General features: G+C 45.9%; 1 protein-coding gene across 1 annotated transcript in view; it reads right to left on the minus strand.

Annotated features, from left to right (window-relative positions):
* LOC5567609 (neurexin-1) overlaps positions 1–18,520 on the minus strand; it is a 571,360-nt gene that overhangs the window by 51,380 nt on the left and 501,460 nt on the right. Inside the window, 4 exon segments of the mRNA XM_021857706.1 lie at positions 7,985–8,096; positions 8,271–8,647; positions 8,714–9,098; positions 9,163–9,270. Coding sequence (XP_021713398.1) covers positions 7,985–8,096; positions 8,271–8,647; positions 8,714–9,098; positions 9,163–9,270 — 982 coding nt within the window.

An 18,520-nucleotide genomic window follows, 5' to 3' on the forward strand; every position in this document is an offset into this window, starting at 1 on the left:
GGAAGCTTTTCCAGCTTCACGGAGGAAGCTTTTCCAGCTTCCTGGAGGAAGATTTTCCAGCTTCCTGGAGGAAGCTTTTCCAGCTCCCCGGAGCTTTTCCAGCTCCCCGGAGCTTTTCCAGCTCCCCGGAGCTTTTCCGGCTTCCCGAAGGAAGCTTTTCCAGTTTCCCGGAGGAAGCTTTTCCAGCTTCCTGGAGGAAGATTTTCCAGCTTCCCGGAGAAAGCTTTTCCAGCTTCCCGGAGGAAGCTTTTCCAGCTTGCCGTAGGAAGCTTTTCCAGCTTCCTGGAGGAAGCTTTCCAGCTTCCCGGAGGAAGCTTTTCCAGCTTACTGGAGGAAGATTATCCAGCTTCCTGGAGGAAGCTTTTCCAGCTTCCCGGAGAAAGCTTTTCCAGCTTCCTGGAGGAAGATTTTCCAGCTTCCTGGAAAAGGCTTTTCCAGCTCCCCGGAGGACGCTTTTTCAGCTTCCCGGAGGAAGCTTTTCCAGCTTGCCGTAGGAAGCTTTTCCAGCTTCCCGGAGGATGCTTTTCCAGCTTCCCGGAGGACGCCTTTCCAGCTTCCTGGAGGAATATTTTCCAGCTTCCCGGAGGAAGCTTTTCCAGATTCCTTGGGGAAGCTTTCCGGCTTCCTAGAGGAAGCTTTTCCAGCTTCCCGGAGGAAGCTTTTCCAGCTTCCCGGAGGAAGCTTTTCCAGCTTCCCGGAGGACGCTTTTCCAGCTTCCCGGAGGACGCTTTTCCAGCTTCCCGTAGGAAGCTTTTCCAGCTTCCTGTAGGAAGCATTTCCAGCTTGCCGTAGGAAGCTTTTCCAGCTTCCCGGAGGATGCTTTTCCAGCTTCCTGGAGGACGCTTTTCCAGCTTCCCGTAGGAATATTTTCCAGCTTCCTGTAGGAAGCTTTTCCAGCTTCCCGGAGGAAGCTTTTCCAGCTTCCCGGAGGAAGCTTTTCCAGCTTCCCGGAGGAAGCTTTTCCAGCTTCCCGGAGGAAGCTTTTCCAGCTTCCCGGAGGAAGCTTTTCCAGCTTCCCGGATGAAGCTTTTCCAGCTTTTCGGATGAAGCTTTTCCAGCTTCCTGGAGGACGCTTTTCCAGCTTTCCGGAGGAAGCTTTTCCAGCTTCCCGGAGGAAGCTTTTCCAGCTTCCCGGAGGAAGCTTTTCCAGCTTCCCGGAGGAAGCTTTTCCAGCTTCCCGGAGGAAGCTTTTCCAGCTTCCTGTAGGAAGCATTTCCAGCTTGCCGTAGGAAGCTTTTCCAGCTTCCCGGAGGATGCTTTTCCAGCTTCCTGGAGGACGCTTTTCCAGCTTCCCGTAGGAATATTTTCCAGCTTCCTGTAGGAAGCTTTTCCAGCTTCCCGGAGGAAGCTTATCCAGCTTTGCGGAGGAAGCTTTTCCAGCTTCCTGGAGGAAGCTTTTCCAGCTTCCTGGAGGAAGCTTTTCCAGCTTCCTGGAGGATGCTTTTCCAGCTTCCTGGAGGAAGCTTTTCCAGCTTCCCTTAGGAAGCTTTTCCAGCTTCCCAGAGGAAGATTTTGCAGCTTCCTGGAAGACGCTTTTCCAGATTCCCGTAGGAAGCTTTTCCAGATTCCTTGGGGAAGCTTTTCCGGCTTCCTGGAGGAAGCTTTCCAGCTTCTCGGAGGAAGCTTTCCAGCTTCCCGGAGAAAGCTTTTCCAGCTTACTGGAGGAAGATTATCCAGCTTCGCGGAGGAAGCTTTTCCAGCTTCACGGAGGAAGCTTTTCCAGCTTCCTGGAGGAAGATTTTCCAGCTTACTGGAGGAAGATTATCCAGCTTCCTGGAGGAAGCTTTTCCAGCTTCCCGAAGGAAGCTTTTCCAGTTTCCCGGAGGAAGGTTTTCCAGCTTCCTGGAGGAAGATTTTCCAGCTTCCCGGAGAAAGCTTTTCCAGCTTCCTGGAGGAAGCTTTTCCAGCTTGCCGTAGGAAGCTTTTCCAGCTTCCTGGAGGAAGCTTTCCAGCTTCCCGGAGGAAGCTTTTCCAGCTTACTGGAGGAAGATTATCCAGCTTCCTGGAGGAAGCTTTTCCAGCTTCCCGGAGAAAGCTTTTCCAGCTTCCTGGAGGAAGATTTTCCAGCTTCCTGGAAAAGGCTTTTCCAGCTCCCCGGAGGACGCTTTTTCAGCTTCCCGGAGGAAGCTTTTCCAGCTTCCCGGAGGAAGCTTTTCCAGCTTGCCGTAGGAAGCTTTTCCAGCTTCCCGGAGGATGCTTTTCCAGCTTCCTGGAGGAATATTTTCCAGCTTTCCAGAGGAAGCTTTTCCAGATTCCTTGGGGAAGCTTTTCCGGCTTCCTGGAGGAAGCTTTTCCAGCTTCCCGGAGGAAGCTTTTCCAGCTTCCCGGAGGAAGCTTTTCCAGCTTCCCGGAGGAAGCTTTTCCAGCTTCCCGGAGGACGCTTTTCCAGCTTCCCGTAGGAAGCTTTTCCAGCTTCCTGTAGGAAGCATTTCCAGCTTGCCGTAGGAAGCTTTTCCATCTTCCCGGTGGAAGCTTTTCAAGCTTCCCGGAGGAAGCTTATCCAGCTTTGCGGAGGAAGCTTTTCCAGCTTCACGGAGGAAGCTTTTCCAGCTTCCTGGAGGAAGATTTTCCAGCTTCCTGGAGGAAGCTTTTCCAGCTCCCCGGAGCTTTTCCAGCTCCCCGGAGCTTTTCCAGCTCCCCGGAGCTTTTCCAGCTCCCCGGAGCTTTTCCGGCTTCCCGAAGGAAGCTTTTCCAGTTTCCCGGAGGAAGCTTTTCCAGCTTCCTGGAGGAAGATTTTCCAGCTTCCCGGAGAAAGCTTTTCCAGCTTCCCGGAGGAAGCTTTTCCAGCTTGCCGTAGGAAGCTTTTCCAGCTTCCTGGAGGAAGCTTTCCAGCTTCCCGGAGGAAGCTTTTCCAGCTTACTGGAGGAAGATTATCCAGCTTCCTGGAGGAAGCTTTTCCAGCTTCCCGGAGAAAGCTTTTCCAGCTTCCTGGAGGAAGATTTTCCAGCTTCCTGGAAAAGGCTTTTCCAGCTCCCCGGAGGACGCTTTTTCAGCTTCCCGGAGGAAGCTTTTCCAGCTTGCCGTAGGAAGCTTTTCCAGCTTCCCGGAGGATGCTTTTCCAGCTTCCCGGAGGACGCCTTTCCAGCTTCCTGGAGGAATATTTTCCAGCTTCCCGGAGGAAGCTTTTCCAGATTCCTTGGGGAAGCTTTTCCGGCTTCCTAGAGGAAGCGTTTCCAGCTTCCCGGAGGAAGCTTTTCCAGCTTCCCGGAGGAAGCTTTTCCAGCTTCCCGGAGGACGCTTTTCCAGCTTCCCGGAGGACGCTTTTCCAGCTTCCCGTAGGAAGCTTTTCCAGCTTCCTGTAGGAAGCATTTCCAGCTTGCCGTAGGAAGCTTTTCCAGCTTCCCGGAGGATGCTTTTCCAGCTTCCTGGAGGACGCTTTTCCAGCTTCCCGTAGGAATATTTTCCAGCTTCCTGTAGGAAGCTTTTCCAGCTTCCCGGAGGAAGCTTTTCCAGCTTCCCGGAGGAAGCTTTTCCAGCTTCCCGGAGGAAGCTTTTCCAGCTTCCCGGAGGAAGCTTTTCCAGCTTCCCGGAGGAAGCTTTTCCAGCTTCCCGGATGAAGCTTTTCCAGCTTTTCGGATGAAGCTTTTCCAGCTTCCTGGAGGACGCTTTTCCAGCTTCCCGGAGGAAGCTTTTCCAGCTTCCCGGATGAAGCTTTTCCAGCTTTTCGGATGAAGCTTTTCCAGCTTCCCGGAGGACGCTTTTCCAGCTTCCCGTAGGAAGCTTTTCCAGCTTCCTGTAGGAAGCATTTCCAGCTTGCCGTAGGAAGCTTTTCCATCTTCCCGGTGGAAGCTTTTCAAGCTTCCCGGAGGAAGCTTATCCAGCTTTGCGGAGGAAGCTTTTCCAGCTTCACGGAGGAAGCTTTTCCAGCTTCCTGGAGGAAGATTTTCCAGCTTCCTGGAGGAAGCTTTTCCAGCTCCCCGGAGCTTTTCCAGCTCCCCGGAGCTTTTCCAGCTCCCCGGAGCTTTTCCAGCTCCCCGGAGCTTTTCCGGCTTCCCGAAGGAAGCTTTTCCAGTTTCCCGGAGGAAGCTTTTCCAGCTTCCTGGAGGAAGATTTTCCAGCTTCCCGGAGAAAGCTTTTCCAGCTTCCCGGAGGAAGCTTTTCCAGCTTGCCGTAGGAAGCTTTTCCAGCTTCCTGGAGGAAGCTTTCCAGCTTCCCGGAGGAAGCTTTTCCAGCTTACTGGAGGAAGATTATCCAGCTTCCTGGAGGAAGCTTTTCCAGCTTCCCGGAGAAAGCTTTTCCGGCTTCCCGAAGGAAGCTTTTCCAGCTTCCTGTAGGAAGCATTTCCAGCTTGCCGTAGGAAGCTTTTCCATCTTCCCGGTGGAAGCTTTTCAAGCTTCCCGGAGGAAGCTTATCCAGCTTTGCGGAGGAAGCTTTTCCAGCTTCACGGAGGAAGCTTTTCCAGCTTCCTGGAGGAAGATTTTCCAGCTTCCTGGAGGAAGCTTTTCCAGCTCCCCGGAGCTTTTCCAGCTCCCCGGAGCTTTTCCAGCTCCCCGGAGCTTTTCCAGCTCCCCGGAGCTTTTCCGGCTTCCCGGTGGAAGCTTTTCCAGTTTCCCGGAGGAAGCTTTTCCAGCTTCCTGGAGGAAGATTTTCCAGCTTCCCGGAGAAAGCTTTTCCAGCTTCCCGGAGGAAGCTTTTCCAGCTTGCCGTAGGAAGCTTTTCCAGCTTCCTGGAGGAAGCTTTCCAGCTTCCCGGAGGAAGCTTTTCCAGCTTACTGGAGGAAGATTATCCAGCTTCCTGGAGGAAGCTTTTCCAGCTTCCCGGAGAAAGCTTTTCCAGCTTCCTGGAGGAAGATTTTCCAGCTTCCTGGAAAAGGCTTTTCCAGCTCCCCGGAGGACGCTTTTTCAGCTTCCCGGAGGAAGCTTTTCCAGCTTGCCGTAGGAAGCTTTTCCAGCTTCCCGGAGGATGCTTTTCCAGCTTCCCGGAGGACGCCTTTCCAGCTTCCTGGAGGAATATTTTCCAGCTTCCCGGAGGAAGCTTTTCCAGATTCCTTGGGGAAGCTTTTCCGGCTTCCTAGAGGAAGCGTTTCCAGCTTCCCGGAGGAAGCTTTTCCAGCTTCCCGGAGGAAGCTTTTCCAGCTTCCCGGAGGACGCTTTTCCAGCTTCCCGGAGGACGCTTTTCCAGCTTCCCGTAGGAAGCTTTTCCAGCTTCCTGTAGGAAGCATTTCCAGCTTGCCGTAGGAAGCTTTTCCAGCTTCCCGGAGGATGCTTTTCCAGCTTCCTGGAGGACGCTTTTCCAGCTTCCCGTAGGAATATTTTCCAGCTTCCTGTAGGTAGCTTTTCCAGCTTCCCGGAGGAAGCTTTTCCAGCTTCCCGGAGGAAGCTTTTCCAGCTTCCCGGAGGAAGCTTTTCCAGCTTCCCGGATGAAGCTTTTCCAGCTTTTCGGATGAAGCTTTTCCAGCTTCCTGGAGGACGCTTTTCCAGCTTCCCGGAGGAAGCTTTTCCAGCTTCCCGGATGAAGCTTTTCCAGCTTTTCGGATGAAGTTTTTCCAGCTTCCTGGAGGACGCTTTTCCAGCTTCCCGGAGGAAGCTTTTCCAGCTTCCCGGAGGAAGCTTTTCCAGCTTCCCGGAGGAAGCTTTTATAGCTTGCCGTAGGAAGCTTTTCCAGCATGCCGTAGGAAGCTTTTCCAGCTTGCCGTAGGAAGCTTTTCCAGCTTCCCGGAGGAAGCTTTTCCAGCCTCCGTTAAGCAAAAAACAGGAAATTTCAGTCTTGTTCCTCCATACACCTTTCGTTACATGTTCAATGATTTTTATCTTACCTTCTTGGACGGATGAATGTCCATGAAGCACAAAATCAGGAAATTTCAAGCAAATATATCTCTTTTTCTAATGTTGTTCCTGTTATGGAATAACTTAAGGGGTCATGCACAAATTACGTCACGCTCCGATGGGGGGGAGGGGGTCAAGCCAAGCGTGACAAGCCTTACAAAAATTTCGGAGGACTCATACAAAAAACGTGACAAAGGGGGAGGGGGAGGTGGTCAAAAAATCTGAAATTTAGCGTGACATAATTTGTGTACCATCCCTAAGCTGATTTTCATCTTGCTTTCATAGATGGAGCTTAACAAGCTCCAGAAAATTTCGTGAAGTACTGAAGAAGGAAATTTTATTTCCTTGGATTGAGCCTACCAGGCTCCATAAGAATCCTGGAAGCGAAACATTCAGAAAATGTGAGACAAATTCCTCCAGTTATCTTTTTCTACATGGTCTATCTCTCGGGTGAAGCTTACCAAGCTCCAGAAGAATTCGTGAAGCACAAAATCAAGAAATTTCAAGAAAATTTATGTTTTCTCCTTTTCATGAATGTTGCGCCTGCTGTTATGGAACTGTTGACTATGCTGTTAACTTGCTTTCATATATGGAGCTTGACAGGCTCCAGAAAAGTCAATGAAGTACCTAATCAGGAAATTTCAGTGCTCCATAAGAATCTGTGAAGCACAAAAATCATAAACTAAAAACTACAATGTGTTGAAATGGTTATATTCACCACGTTTTCTTGGTGACTATTTGTGCTGTCACTTTATATTCTCCACACAGTGTTGAAATTGGTTTTTGATGTTTGTTCTCTGAGCTATTTGGTAATTTGGTATTTGTTCTCTTCAAAGTAGCATTTTTTTCGAGTTTCGATGATCTCTGTTTATTGTGCATTTGTAAGCATGATTCTCATTAACCCACCACTTGTCATATGATAACTACTTTAGAGGTTAAAGTGGGTCCACTTGACTACAATATTTTTACAATTTGGCTCATGATGACAGATGATGTTTTCCATTGGTCCGGCTCGGCGCCGATTAAAATGCTCGATGGGGCGGAAAATAATTGCAACCGCACGTTTCTCGTTCACCGAAGCGCAGAAGTAAACCCACGGACGAACCACCCTCCGTTAATGGTTATTGTTATCGGCACATATTTGTCGATTATTATTCATCGACTCGACTCATCGCGCATCCATCGGCAATGGATTTTGCAGCTGATTGACGTTTGATTGTGATGTGTATTGATTCTCACCACCCCCCTCCCATTTCCCCCGGATTGATTGAATCCGAAGCCACGTGTTTTCCCATACTCAGATCGCGCAAAAGCATCGATGACATTTGATGAGTGGAAAACGAATGAAAAGTAGGCGAATGAGTTGACAAAGTCATTAAACATAAATGGGAAATGAAATGAATTTCGAGTAATCCGATGGTTACTTGGATTTTGATTCTAGCTGAACGATTGGGTGGTGAATTTGTGTGGTGAAAGAACACGTTTTAATGTTGGTAACACTGGTCAGCGTTAGAGTAAAATCTGCCATAAAAAATGAAGTGCTTGTCGGAATTATACAGTTTAATTTGAAGCAAACGATTGCGACGATGGTTTTTCGAATCGATTGTGTGTGGTTTAAGCATTTGGGTATGACGATGACAGGCAAAAGTGAAACAGCGGAACGGAAACAATGATAATGGCTAATTGGACGATAAGAAGAGAGAGAGAAAGAGAGATCGAGGGTGGAGTTTGTCGCGCTTCCGTTGGCGGTTTGTTTTGTTTGAGGTTAGGTTCTTTTGTTTGGCGGTAATTGTGATAGTGGCGTTCGTTGGGTTGGAAGTGATGAAGCAACGAAATATGATAGTTAATGAGTTTTTTCGCTTTCGTTGTCTCTTTGTTTCGAGGGATTGTAAGGGATGGGATGCGGAACAATAGGGTCGAGTTGCTCTGGTTGATTCTTCTATTTTCGTAGTTTTTTTTTATCTCATTCGAAAGAACCAAGTTGGACCGTGGAAAGTTACACCGATTTTTCTTCCGCTCGATACCAATTCAATGTTTCATTATTATTGCTCTTTTTTTTTTCTCAAGAAACGAAGCGAATTTTGGAACGTTCCCGAGGAGAGAGCCTCGGTTTCGCTTTGTCTTTTCGTAATTTTTGTATCATCATCAAAAAAGAGAAACGACACGTCACGACACGTAATAGGGCAAAATATGGTGCTGTTGATACATACATAACGTACCCCTGACGGGAGGTGCCCCGTCAACTTGCAGTCGGAGATTGGACGCCCGCCGGGAGAATCTCACCGTGTGCCAGTTGTTGTCATTGAGAACTCCCTGGCCGGCCAGTAGATTCTTCGTGTTGTTATGGTAACGAGTTTGTTTGTGCATCGGCGGACGATAAAGAAGATTTCGGTTTATCGATTTATCAAGTTGGAAGAGCAGAGAAGATAGAAAGAGAGAAATGCGTTGAGGTTCTATTCTACTGAGTGCCGGTTTAGGCTTAGCAGCGTGTATTGGAAGCGTTACCTTCTCGCGTTCGCCTAGCTTGACGTTTGCCCGGACACGGCCCGCTACCAGTCCGATTTCGAGCCGATCGGACGAACTGGTTTCGGCGCTGGTGAGCAGTAGAAGGCCGGCCGGACGGGAAGTTTTGAACCGGATCACCAGCTCTTCGGTTTGCGTTCGAGTTCCTTGGGTGCCACCGATCCAGATGGCCATGTGCTGCGAACCGTTGAACGCCAGTGTTGCCGATTCTCGACCGCATGTCGGCCCGGTGAACAGTGTTGCCGAACAGTCACAGAGCGGCCGGTTCCAACCCTCAGTGCACTGTCCTCCGTTTTGACAGGGAGATACGGAGCCTCCACACTGGGTTGGAACTATGTGACAGGACGGTTTGATCGCTCCTGTAGAAAAAACGAGTTACGTGACTCATCCAGCAGTCCAGACGGCAGTCCATCGAATCTACTTACCTGAATCCTGTTGCCTTGCGTAGGCGGCTATGTCCACGGGTTTCCCCGACAAAACCAGGTCCCGCAAACAGCCCACGAATCCCTGCCGTAGAGTAGCCGTCCAGATTGCCGGCGGGATGACCACATCTGCATACGGAGGTCCAATGCCGCCCACGTACATGGGACTGTCCAACTCCAGCTGCGTCGAGTCACCCGGCGTTCGGAAGTCATTCCACTGTCCATCGACGCCCACCTTGCCTTCTCGACCATTCCGCCTCAACGAAAGCTCGTGCCAAACTCCGTCGTCTACCCGCCTTCGGGATGCCCGCACCTTGACAGCTCCCGACCCCAACTCCATGTGGATGTAGATGTGGCCGTTGAGCAGTTCAACCGCAAAGAAGTCCGGCTGTTGAGGAAAGTTGATGGTTGATTGAATGCCCTCATAAAACCTTGTTAAGACCATCACTTACCCTAGGCTGCCGAATCACAGTGTTCAGGATGATCAATCCGTTGGGTTCGTTTGTGCGAAATTTGAACGACAGCATACCCTGCTTGGTGACGTCCCACGGTGGAAGGAGCTGTAAGTATATAAAAGCAGAATAAATGGTAAATTAATGAGTTCTTGGTCGGACAGAATTGCACATCACTAATGAGCAAATGAATTGCATAACTTTTGGCGAAAAGTAGGCTGTTGAGCTCAATCTATCCAAGATGGCATTGCCATCGTTTTACCGATTGTCTTCCATTATTCTTCGCAGTTTCGTTAATGATTCATTTTCCCTTTTATAATTGGATATTGCTGGGTTTCACCCACGGCGAAGAAATAAAACACGCCTACATCGAAACATTATCTTTATCGCATTGTAAACGTAAACGCTAAATGAATGTACTTTTCTTCTCAGGTGCTATGGCGCCCAACCAAAATTTTATAGGCACGTGCTCATTTTCCCAGCAAAATCGTGCCGAAAGCTGCTTCCCACGTGTCGTAAACCGCTGCTCATTGGCAGATATTTCCCGATTCCTTGTATAATTTATGATCATTAAAATGTACAATAGCAACATCAGCAGTAGGCCATAATTAGCATACATTAGCAGGCGATGATGATCGTTGTTTTCAGCGTAGTGCCTAGGTTAGGTTCGCATATCGAGTGAATGACACACTCCGGCAATTATCATTCGATGAACATTTGCGTGCCCCGGGTTCGTCCATCTTGTTTGGATTGGGCGCGGAGAGTGCGGTTCGACAAATAATGCTTGATGTTTCTTAAGGAGACACGGGAGACCGTGTTATTTTCCCTATCTTTTGTCTCACTCTAACAATTATAATCGAAACTTTGTGGAAGCAAATCTCGAGTTTTAGTGAACCGATGAAGCTGAAAATTTATTGGGTTGTGCACTACATATATAGAATCATAGTGATACATTTTTCGCATCGATATATAAAGTGGTTCTTGAGATTTGCTTCTTCAAATGGATAGGGTGATTATGATGACGTCCCGTGCGGCCTTAAGCACAGACCAACAGAGGTAACACTTCTCAGCTGCCAGAAGTGCTAATGGCCGATCGCTCTGACATTCGCTAGTGTGCACGTAGTTGAATGATGGAAAAGTGTATGGATACTTTTCGTACTAATCCATTGAAAGTATAAATACCATACGTTTTAAGCAAACACACTGTCATCTTTTGACTGAATCCAAAACATAAAGGCTGATTAAAAGCAAATTGGTACGGGAATCCAAAATCTTTGGCAGTGATATGTTAACAATAGGGCGATATTCAAAACTTAAAAGGCAATAGATGGCTCTTTTTCAATGGTAGTAAAAACGAAATCCTGAAGCAAAGAAAGCACCACGGAAGATGAACTAAACACAACAAGTTATGTATTCACTTTACACTTGATTTCTAATCACTACTTTTTTGATTCAGTTTCCTAATTGCGAGCAATTTACGATTTTCATTATTTTCCATACGTTTTGACAGCTCTCCGACTACCATTCTTCCATGCGCTTGAGAAATTTGAGAATCCAGCGTAGCGCGATCAGTGAGAGGAATACAAACATCAGTGTCGCCGCTCGGCGGCCGGTAAGAGAAACTGAATGTTCGAAAGGTTGTTGTCTGCATTTTTTGCCGCTGGCGCCAACTGTTAGTGGTGATGAACGAAATAAACAGTCGTTACCCTATTATATTGAGAACAACTGGTGCAAGTTTGATCAAAGTAGTCGAGCGTGTTCTGAATAACGTCAAAAGCAGAGTTGATTTCAATAAGAGTGGCGTCAATTTTAAAAATTATAACAGCGGCGAACTGTCATTTCTATGCAAATCCGCGTTCCAATTGAGCAAGAGACCTTTCAAAATTGGAACATGACGTCACTTTTGTTTATAGGAACTCTAGTCTAAAGAAGGTACAGCTCCAATTTTCAAACGGAGCGGAACATCCCTGTCAGGGAAGGATACATGTCGTACAAAGTTAGTAAAAATTCGGCATAAATATGAAGCAGAATCCCGTAACCAAAAAGTGTGTAAGCAATGACAAAAATATGACATAGTAGTCGGGCTCAGATCAGAATGGGAACCACTTCACTGGTCCTAAATTTGACAGATCACAGGACACGGCATTCTAGATTTTGATCTATTAACTCATGTGCCATGAAATTAAAGACAAAATTTCGTCTTTGCGCAAACTATTACACACAAAATTCATACACTATTGCATCATTCAGCTACGTGTGCACTGGCAAATGTGTCAAATCGATTGAATACCAGCAAATCTGGTGTAAGGTAAAAAGGTGTAATACGCCCCCCCTTAAGGAAAAACTGCTCTATCGCAGTAGCAAATGCATGACTCCTAAAGTTTTATATGTCAAGGTGTTGCTTATTAACCCATTAACGCCCAGTGATCTATTTTGAGATCAGATGCCTCGAACGCCCAGTGATCTATTTTGAGATCAGTTACTTTTATGAACACAGTTATTTTTTTAGACAAAATGGATAGTTGGTATCTTTGGCAAAGTTGTGAAAGACATTAAGGACAATCTATTGACAGGGTTTTTAATTCAGATTTATTCCACTAGGTTGCGCTTATTTCAATTGATTGTGCTGTTTTGTCAGCAGCTCTTTTCGTCATCACCACGCTCATCTTATACAGCAATAAGCGTGGTTTGCAAATCAGAGATTCCTGAACTATTGAATAAAGGATCCTGGAAGCCAGTGTAGATACAGGGATCCCAGTGCAGATCCTTGGATTCCAGTGTGGATCGTAAAATTTCAGTGTGGACCCTAAGATTGTAGAGTGGATTCTGGGAATCCAGTGTGGATTCTGGGAATCCAGTGTGGATTCTGGGAATCCAGTGTGGATTCTGGGAATCCAGTGTGGATTCTGGGAATCCATTGTGGATTCTGGGAATCCAGTGTGGATTCTGGGAATCCAGTGTGGATTCTGGGAATCCAGTGTGGATTCTGGGAATCCAGTGTGGATTCTGGGAATCCAGTGTGCATTCTGGGAATCCAGTGTGCATTCTGGGAATCCAGTGTGGATTCTGGGAATCCAGTGTGGATTCTGGGAATCCAGTGTGGATTCTGGGAATCCAGTGTGGATTCTGGGAATCCAGTGTGGATTCTGGAATCCAGTGTGGATTCTGGAATCCAGTGTGGATTCTGGGAATCCAGTGTGGATTCTGGAATCCAGTGTGGATTCTGGGAATCCAGTGTGGATTCTGGAATCCAGTGTGGATTCTGGGAATCCAGTGTGGATTCTGGGAATCCAGTGTGGATTCTGGAATCCAGTGTGGATTCTGGGAATCCAGTGTGGATTCTGGGAATCTAGTGTGGATTCTGGGAATCCAGTGTGGATTCTGGGAATCTAGTGTGGATTCTGGGAATCCAGTGTGGATTCTGGGAATCCAGTGTGGATTCTGGGAATCCAGTGTGGATTCTGGGAATCCAGTGTGGATTCTGGGAATCCAGTGTGGATTCTGGGAATCCAGTGTGGATTCTGGGAATCCAGTGTGGATTCTGGGAATCCAGTGTGGATTCTGGGAATCCAGTGTGGATTCTGGATTCCAGTGTGGATTCTGGGAATCCAGTGTGGATTCTGGGAATCCAGTGTGGATTCTGGGAAATCCAGTGTGGCTTCTGGGAATCCAGTGTGGCTTCTGGGACTCAGTGTGATCTGGGAATCCCAGTGTGGCTTCTGGGAATCCAGTGTGGATTCTGGGAATCCAGTGTGGATTCTGGGAATCCAGTGTGGATTCTGGGAATCCAGTGTGGATTCTGGGAATCCAGTGTGGATTCTGGGAATCCAGTGTGGATTCTGGGAATCCAGTGTGGATTCTGGGAATCCAGTGTGGATTCTGGAATCCAGTGTGGATTCTGGGAATCCAGTGTGGATTCTGGAATCCAGTGTGGATTCTGGGAATCCAGTGTGGATTCTGGGAATCCAGTGTGGATTCTGGAATCCAGTGTGGATTCTGGGAATCCAGTGTGATTCTGGGAATCCAGTGTTGGGAATCCGTGTTTGGATCAGTGGATTCTGGAATCCAGTGTGGATTCTGGGAATCCAGTGTGGATTCTGGGAATCCAGTGTGGATTCTGGGAATCCAGTGTGGATTCTGGGAATCCAGTGTGGATTCTGGGAATCCAGTGTGGATTCTGGGAATCCAGTGTGGATTCTGGGAATCCAGTGTGGATTCTGGAATCCAGTGTGGATTCTGGGAATCCAGTGTGGATTCTGGGAATCCAGTGTGGATTCTGGGAATCCAGTGTGGATTCTGGGAAATCCAGTGTGGATTCTGGGAATCCAGTGTGGATTCTGGGAATCCAGTGTGGATCTGGGAATCCAGTGTGGATTCTGGGAATCCAGTGTGGATTCTGGGAATCCAGTGTGGATTCTGGGAATCCAGTGTGGATTCTGGGAATCCAGTGTGGATTCTGGGAATCCAGTGTGGATTCTGGGAATCCAGTGTGGATTCTGGGAATCCAGTGTGGATTCTGGGAATCCAGTGTGGATTCTGGGAATCCATGTGGATTGGATCTGGATGGAATCCAGTGTGGATTCTGGGAATCCAGTGTGGATTCTGGGAATCCAGTGTGGATTCTGGGAATCCATGTGTGGCTTCTGGGAATCCAGTGTGGCTTCTGGGACTCCAGTGTGGATTCTGGAATCCAGTGTGGCTTCTGGGATCCAGTGTGGATTCTGGGAATCCAGTGTGGATTCTGGGAATCCAGTGTGGATTCTGGGAATCCAGTGTGGATTCTGGGAATCCAGTGTGGATTCTGGGAATCCAGTGTGGATTCTGGGAATCCAGTGTGGATTCTGGGAATCCAGTGTGGATTCCTGGGAAATCCAGTGGTGGATTCTGGGGAATCCAGTGTGGATTCTGGGAATCCAGTGTGGATTCTGGGAAATCCAGTGTGGATTCTGGGAATCCAGTGTGGATTCTGGGAATCCAGTGTGGATTCTGGAATCCAGTGTGGATTCTGGGAATCAGTGTGGATTCTGGGAATCCAGTGTGGATTCCTGGGAATCCAGTGTGGATTCTTGGGAATCCAGTGTGGATTCTGGAATCATGTGGATTCTGGAATCCAGTGTGGATTCTGGGAATCCAGTGTGGATTCTGGGAATCCAGTGTGGATTCTGGGAATCCAGTGTGGATTCTGGGAATCCAGTGTGGATTTCTGGAATCCAGTGTGGATTCTGGGAATCCAGTGTGGATTCTGGGAATCCAGTGTGGATTCTGGGAATCCAGTGTGGATTCTGGGAATCCCAGTGTGGATTCTGGGAATCCAGTGTGGATTCTGGGAATCCAGTGTGGATTCTGGGAATCCAGTGTGGATTCTGGAATCCAGTAAGGATTCCTGGGAATCCAGTGTGGATTCTGGAATCGCAGTGTAGATTCTGGGAATCCAGTGTGGATTCTGGGAATCCAGTGTGGATTCTGGGAATCTAGTGTGGATTCTGGGAATCCAGTGTGGATCCTAGAATTCTAGTGTAGTTGGTGTAACCGCATTGTGGACCTCAGCTTTCTATTGTGGATATTGGGATTCCACTAGGTTTGTTGTAATATTGTGTGGATCCTGGAACTGTTGTTTATCAGTGGATGAAAAGTATGAATTACGAAGCAGCTCACGAGAGTATACCAACGCATAACATACATGACAGACTCGCAAACAGGCTATGTGTGAGTAAATCCGCACTCGTCTGCTCGGGAGAACATGCCAAAAAAAGCTCGGGAACCGAGTAAGGTGTGGTTTATTATGGTTTTGACAGACAAATTAATTGTATAACCATCAAATCGACAGTAAACTACAAGTTTTTAGTCAAAACCCTTGAAAACCAGAAATCTCTTTGGGGAAGCAGCTTTTTTTTGAAAAAGCATATTTGACTCTAAGCAGCTTTGAACACGAATCACTTTAGCTTTGATTACTCGGGAGCACGACAGATGCGAGTAAAGCTCAGACGCTCAGAAGCATTTGGTTTTGTTTTTATTCCAGTTCAGCAGAGTTGTTCGCCACTTTCCATCACTGGTGTGGATCTTGGTATTCCATTGTGGATTATGGAAATTCCAGTGGGAATATTGGTGTTCCAGTTTAGATGCTGGGATTGTAACGTGTGTCGTGGAACTCTAATGTGAAACATAAGATTTCAGTAAGGATTTTGAGATCCCAGTTTGATACGTGAGATTTTAGTGAGGATCTTGAGATTCCAGTGTGGACCTTAGGATTTCAGTATCTTGATACTCCGGAGTGGATCTTACGATTTCAGTGTGAATCACGGGATTGGAACATAGGCCCTTGGTTTCCAAGGTGAAACTTGGGATTTCAGTGTGGATTCTAGAATTTCAGTGCAGATATTTGAATACTAGAGGGGATTTTGTGTTTCCAGTATAGATCCTTGGAATTCACTGCGGATCCTGGTATTCTACTATGGGTCCTGGATCCCAGATGTGGATCCTAGGTTTGCAGTGTGGATATTGGGATACCAATGAAGAATTTGAGTTTCCAGTGTGAATCCTTGGATTACAGTATAGATTATAGTTTTCCAGTGTGGATTTTGGGATTCCACTGGGAATGGTTAAATTGAAACACAAGATTTCCTGTGAGTTTCCTGGGCTTTCAGTGGTAATACTGTGGGAATCCTGTGAGAATTATGATGTAAAACTGTGCAAAAGCTGTGGAAATACTTTGGGAATCATATAAGAATCGGATAAAAGACATGTGAGAATTCTCAAGAAACTTTGTGCGAAACCTTTATATATTCTTTGAGAATTGTGTAGAAATACTGCGGGAATTGTGAAGCTTATAGGAATCTCGTATATTTTTATGAGCATCCTGAGAAAATTCAAATGTGTATTCTGTGGAAATCCATTCGACATTCTTCGAGAATTCTGTTTGAATTCTGTGGGAAACCTTCAAGAGTCCTGTAGGAGCAATTTGGAAATACCTTGAGAATCCTGCTGAATCCTCAGTGCTCTTCAAAATGACAAAATATTATCATATTCGAGGATATGTTATTAGTAGGTATTCCGCAACCATTTGATACTGATAACGAGTCTGGCGTAAATAAAACAGGAGAATGTGACTGCTCCGGATATGTGTGTGTATGTATGTATGTTTGTGTGTGCAAACGAGTATGTGTTTTGTATGTACGTATATGTACTTGTGTGTTTCGTCTGCATTTCATCATCATTTTGTGGTGTAATTATCATAATTTTCAAATAAACTTCGTTTTGTTATTTATATTTATAGTAACATGTTATTACCGTTAACATTATGTTTGTCACAATATCTTGTCACGTTTTAATGCGCCATACCACTTTCAAACATTTGCGAAAATAATCGAAATTTTTTATTTTTTCAATATTTTGCGTGCATATGACCCACTGTGTACTGTAACAAAATGTGACCGTAGATTTTCAAATAAATGACGGTATAAGCATTCTCTTATCGTATTGCGATACTCCAGAAAGAATCAGGTGATTACTATAATTGTGAAATAATTCGGGCGTTAATGGGTTAAGTAGGTCATGCTCTGCATGCAACTTTCTCTTTTCAGATTGCTTCTAAAAAGTGTACAAGATGTTTTTTTGTAATCCGTCCCAATGTTTACATTTCAAAACAACCCGGGCAATATGCCCCTCCCATAGAAAAAAGGTCCACAGCGTTGTAGAAATGTTTCCAAGGAGAATTCCAGCACTTGCTAAGCTTAAAGGGGTCCATTAGCAGTCGTCTTCCGGTGAAAGTTTTTTGTAATAAGTACAATAGTAAAGGAATGGCTTCATTTACGGCAAGGCTTGCTTATCGGACGCGTAATTTTACGCGAAAAACCTGATTTTCGAGATTTTTAGAATTTCTATTGATTGTTTATATTTCTCAAAGAACATATATGCGCAACGTCATTTTTTCGCGAATAGTTAAGAAATGTAATCATATTTACGTGTATAAGAAGCTTCAATCCCGTGAAAATTCAGAGGGGCGTATTGCCCCGTTGGGGCGTATTACACCGAGTTACCCTAATTCTAATTCACCATTAAATACGTGTTCGGTGTTGTTCAGGAGGGTTACGTCCGCTTATCTGTGTCCTCAACTTAGAATTTTCCACTGTTGCGATATACAGAGCCTGTCCATGTCGGGCGGCGTTATTGACTGGTGGAATTAAATCAAGCCAACTGCCGTCATTATCTCGTTCCCCGAGTGGAGCTCCCGGGGCCTGTGGCCATTTCGTAGAAGGGGTGAAGGAAATGGGAATCAGCAGCCGCCGGAAGTCACGCGATGATAAATTGTGTACCTGATGCACTGAATCCAGTAGTGGTTGAATTATTGAGTTGGCTCGTTCTGGTTGGTCGTGATGTTGAATTTGTTGTTGAAGCAGCAGCAGCGGTGGTGGTGATAGTCGTTTTGAAGAGTTATGGGCACGCCGGGTGCATAATCTTCAACCCGAATGAGCAAATCCAAACTGTTTTATTTGTAATCAAATGTTTTGTAGTTTTGTCTAGGGTAATTTGCCCATTATTGCGGAATTCCTTATTATTGCGGTATAAGAATTAAACCCTCATTATTGATCGAAAACTCTATTTTCTATGGATATTATTGATGATTATGAAAGCTTATAGTATTCCCAAGCTGTACCAGATAAATACTTTGAAAATTAAACGGTTTTGATCGTTGAGAGTACAGTTATTTTTAACCAGTCCCTCTATCTACGGACGGGTTTTCACACGTGATTTTTTAAGTTTAGAACCAAAACAATTATATGCAGCGGGTATATCAGTTCAGTATGGATGTAGTAACATGATAGTTATTGAATATTGAATAAAAGCGCTATATTTTCGAGAGAAAGCATATACCGCAATAATAGGACAATGAAAATAGCTTTTTGCCTATTATTGCGGTATCTGTAAATCACATTCAAAAATTCGATGTATTAATAGTCATTTTAAATGTAATTGCTGGAAACATTAATTATATTATTACATGCAAAAAATGCGTAGAAAAACTAAGATACAAGATGACCGCAAGGAAACTATCTTTTAAAATTGCATTGGATTGGTGAAAACTAGTGAACAATATTTTTAAAAGCACCAAAATTGTGGTTATACTCAAGTCAAAAAAATCATTTCTCAAATAGCGACTAGTGGTCTCAGATGGAAGAACTTTGTCTATTTACATGAACATTGTTCAGCTGCGATTGAAGAGGAGACGAAATCGTCAGAAAATCATTCGATTCTGTTGATTTGTGTTCGAATGAATGAAGACATAAAGTAATGAATTTGTTTTCTCTACAGATATGTCCAAAGTCACACAAACTGACAGTACCGTGCAGTGTCATTAGCA

Source organism: Aedes aegypti, chromosome 1 (assembly GCF_002204515.2).
Source record: "Aedes aegypti strain LVP_AGWG chromosome 1, AaegL5.0 Primary Assembly, whole genome shotgun sequence".
Classification (NCBI taxonomy): Eukaryota; Metazoa; Arthropoda; class Insecta; order Diptera; family Culicidae; genus Aedes; species Aedes aegypti.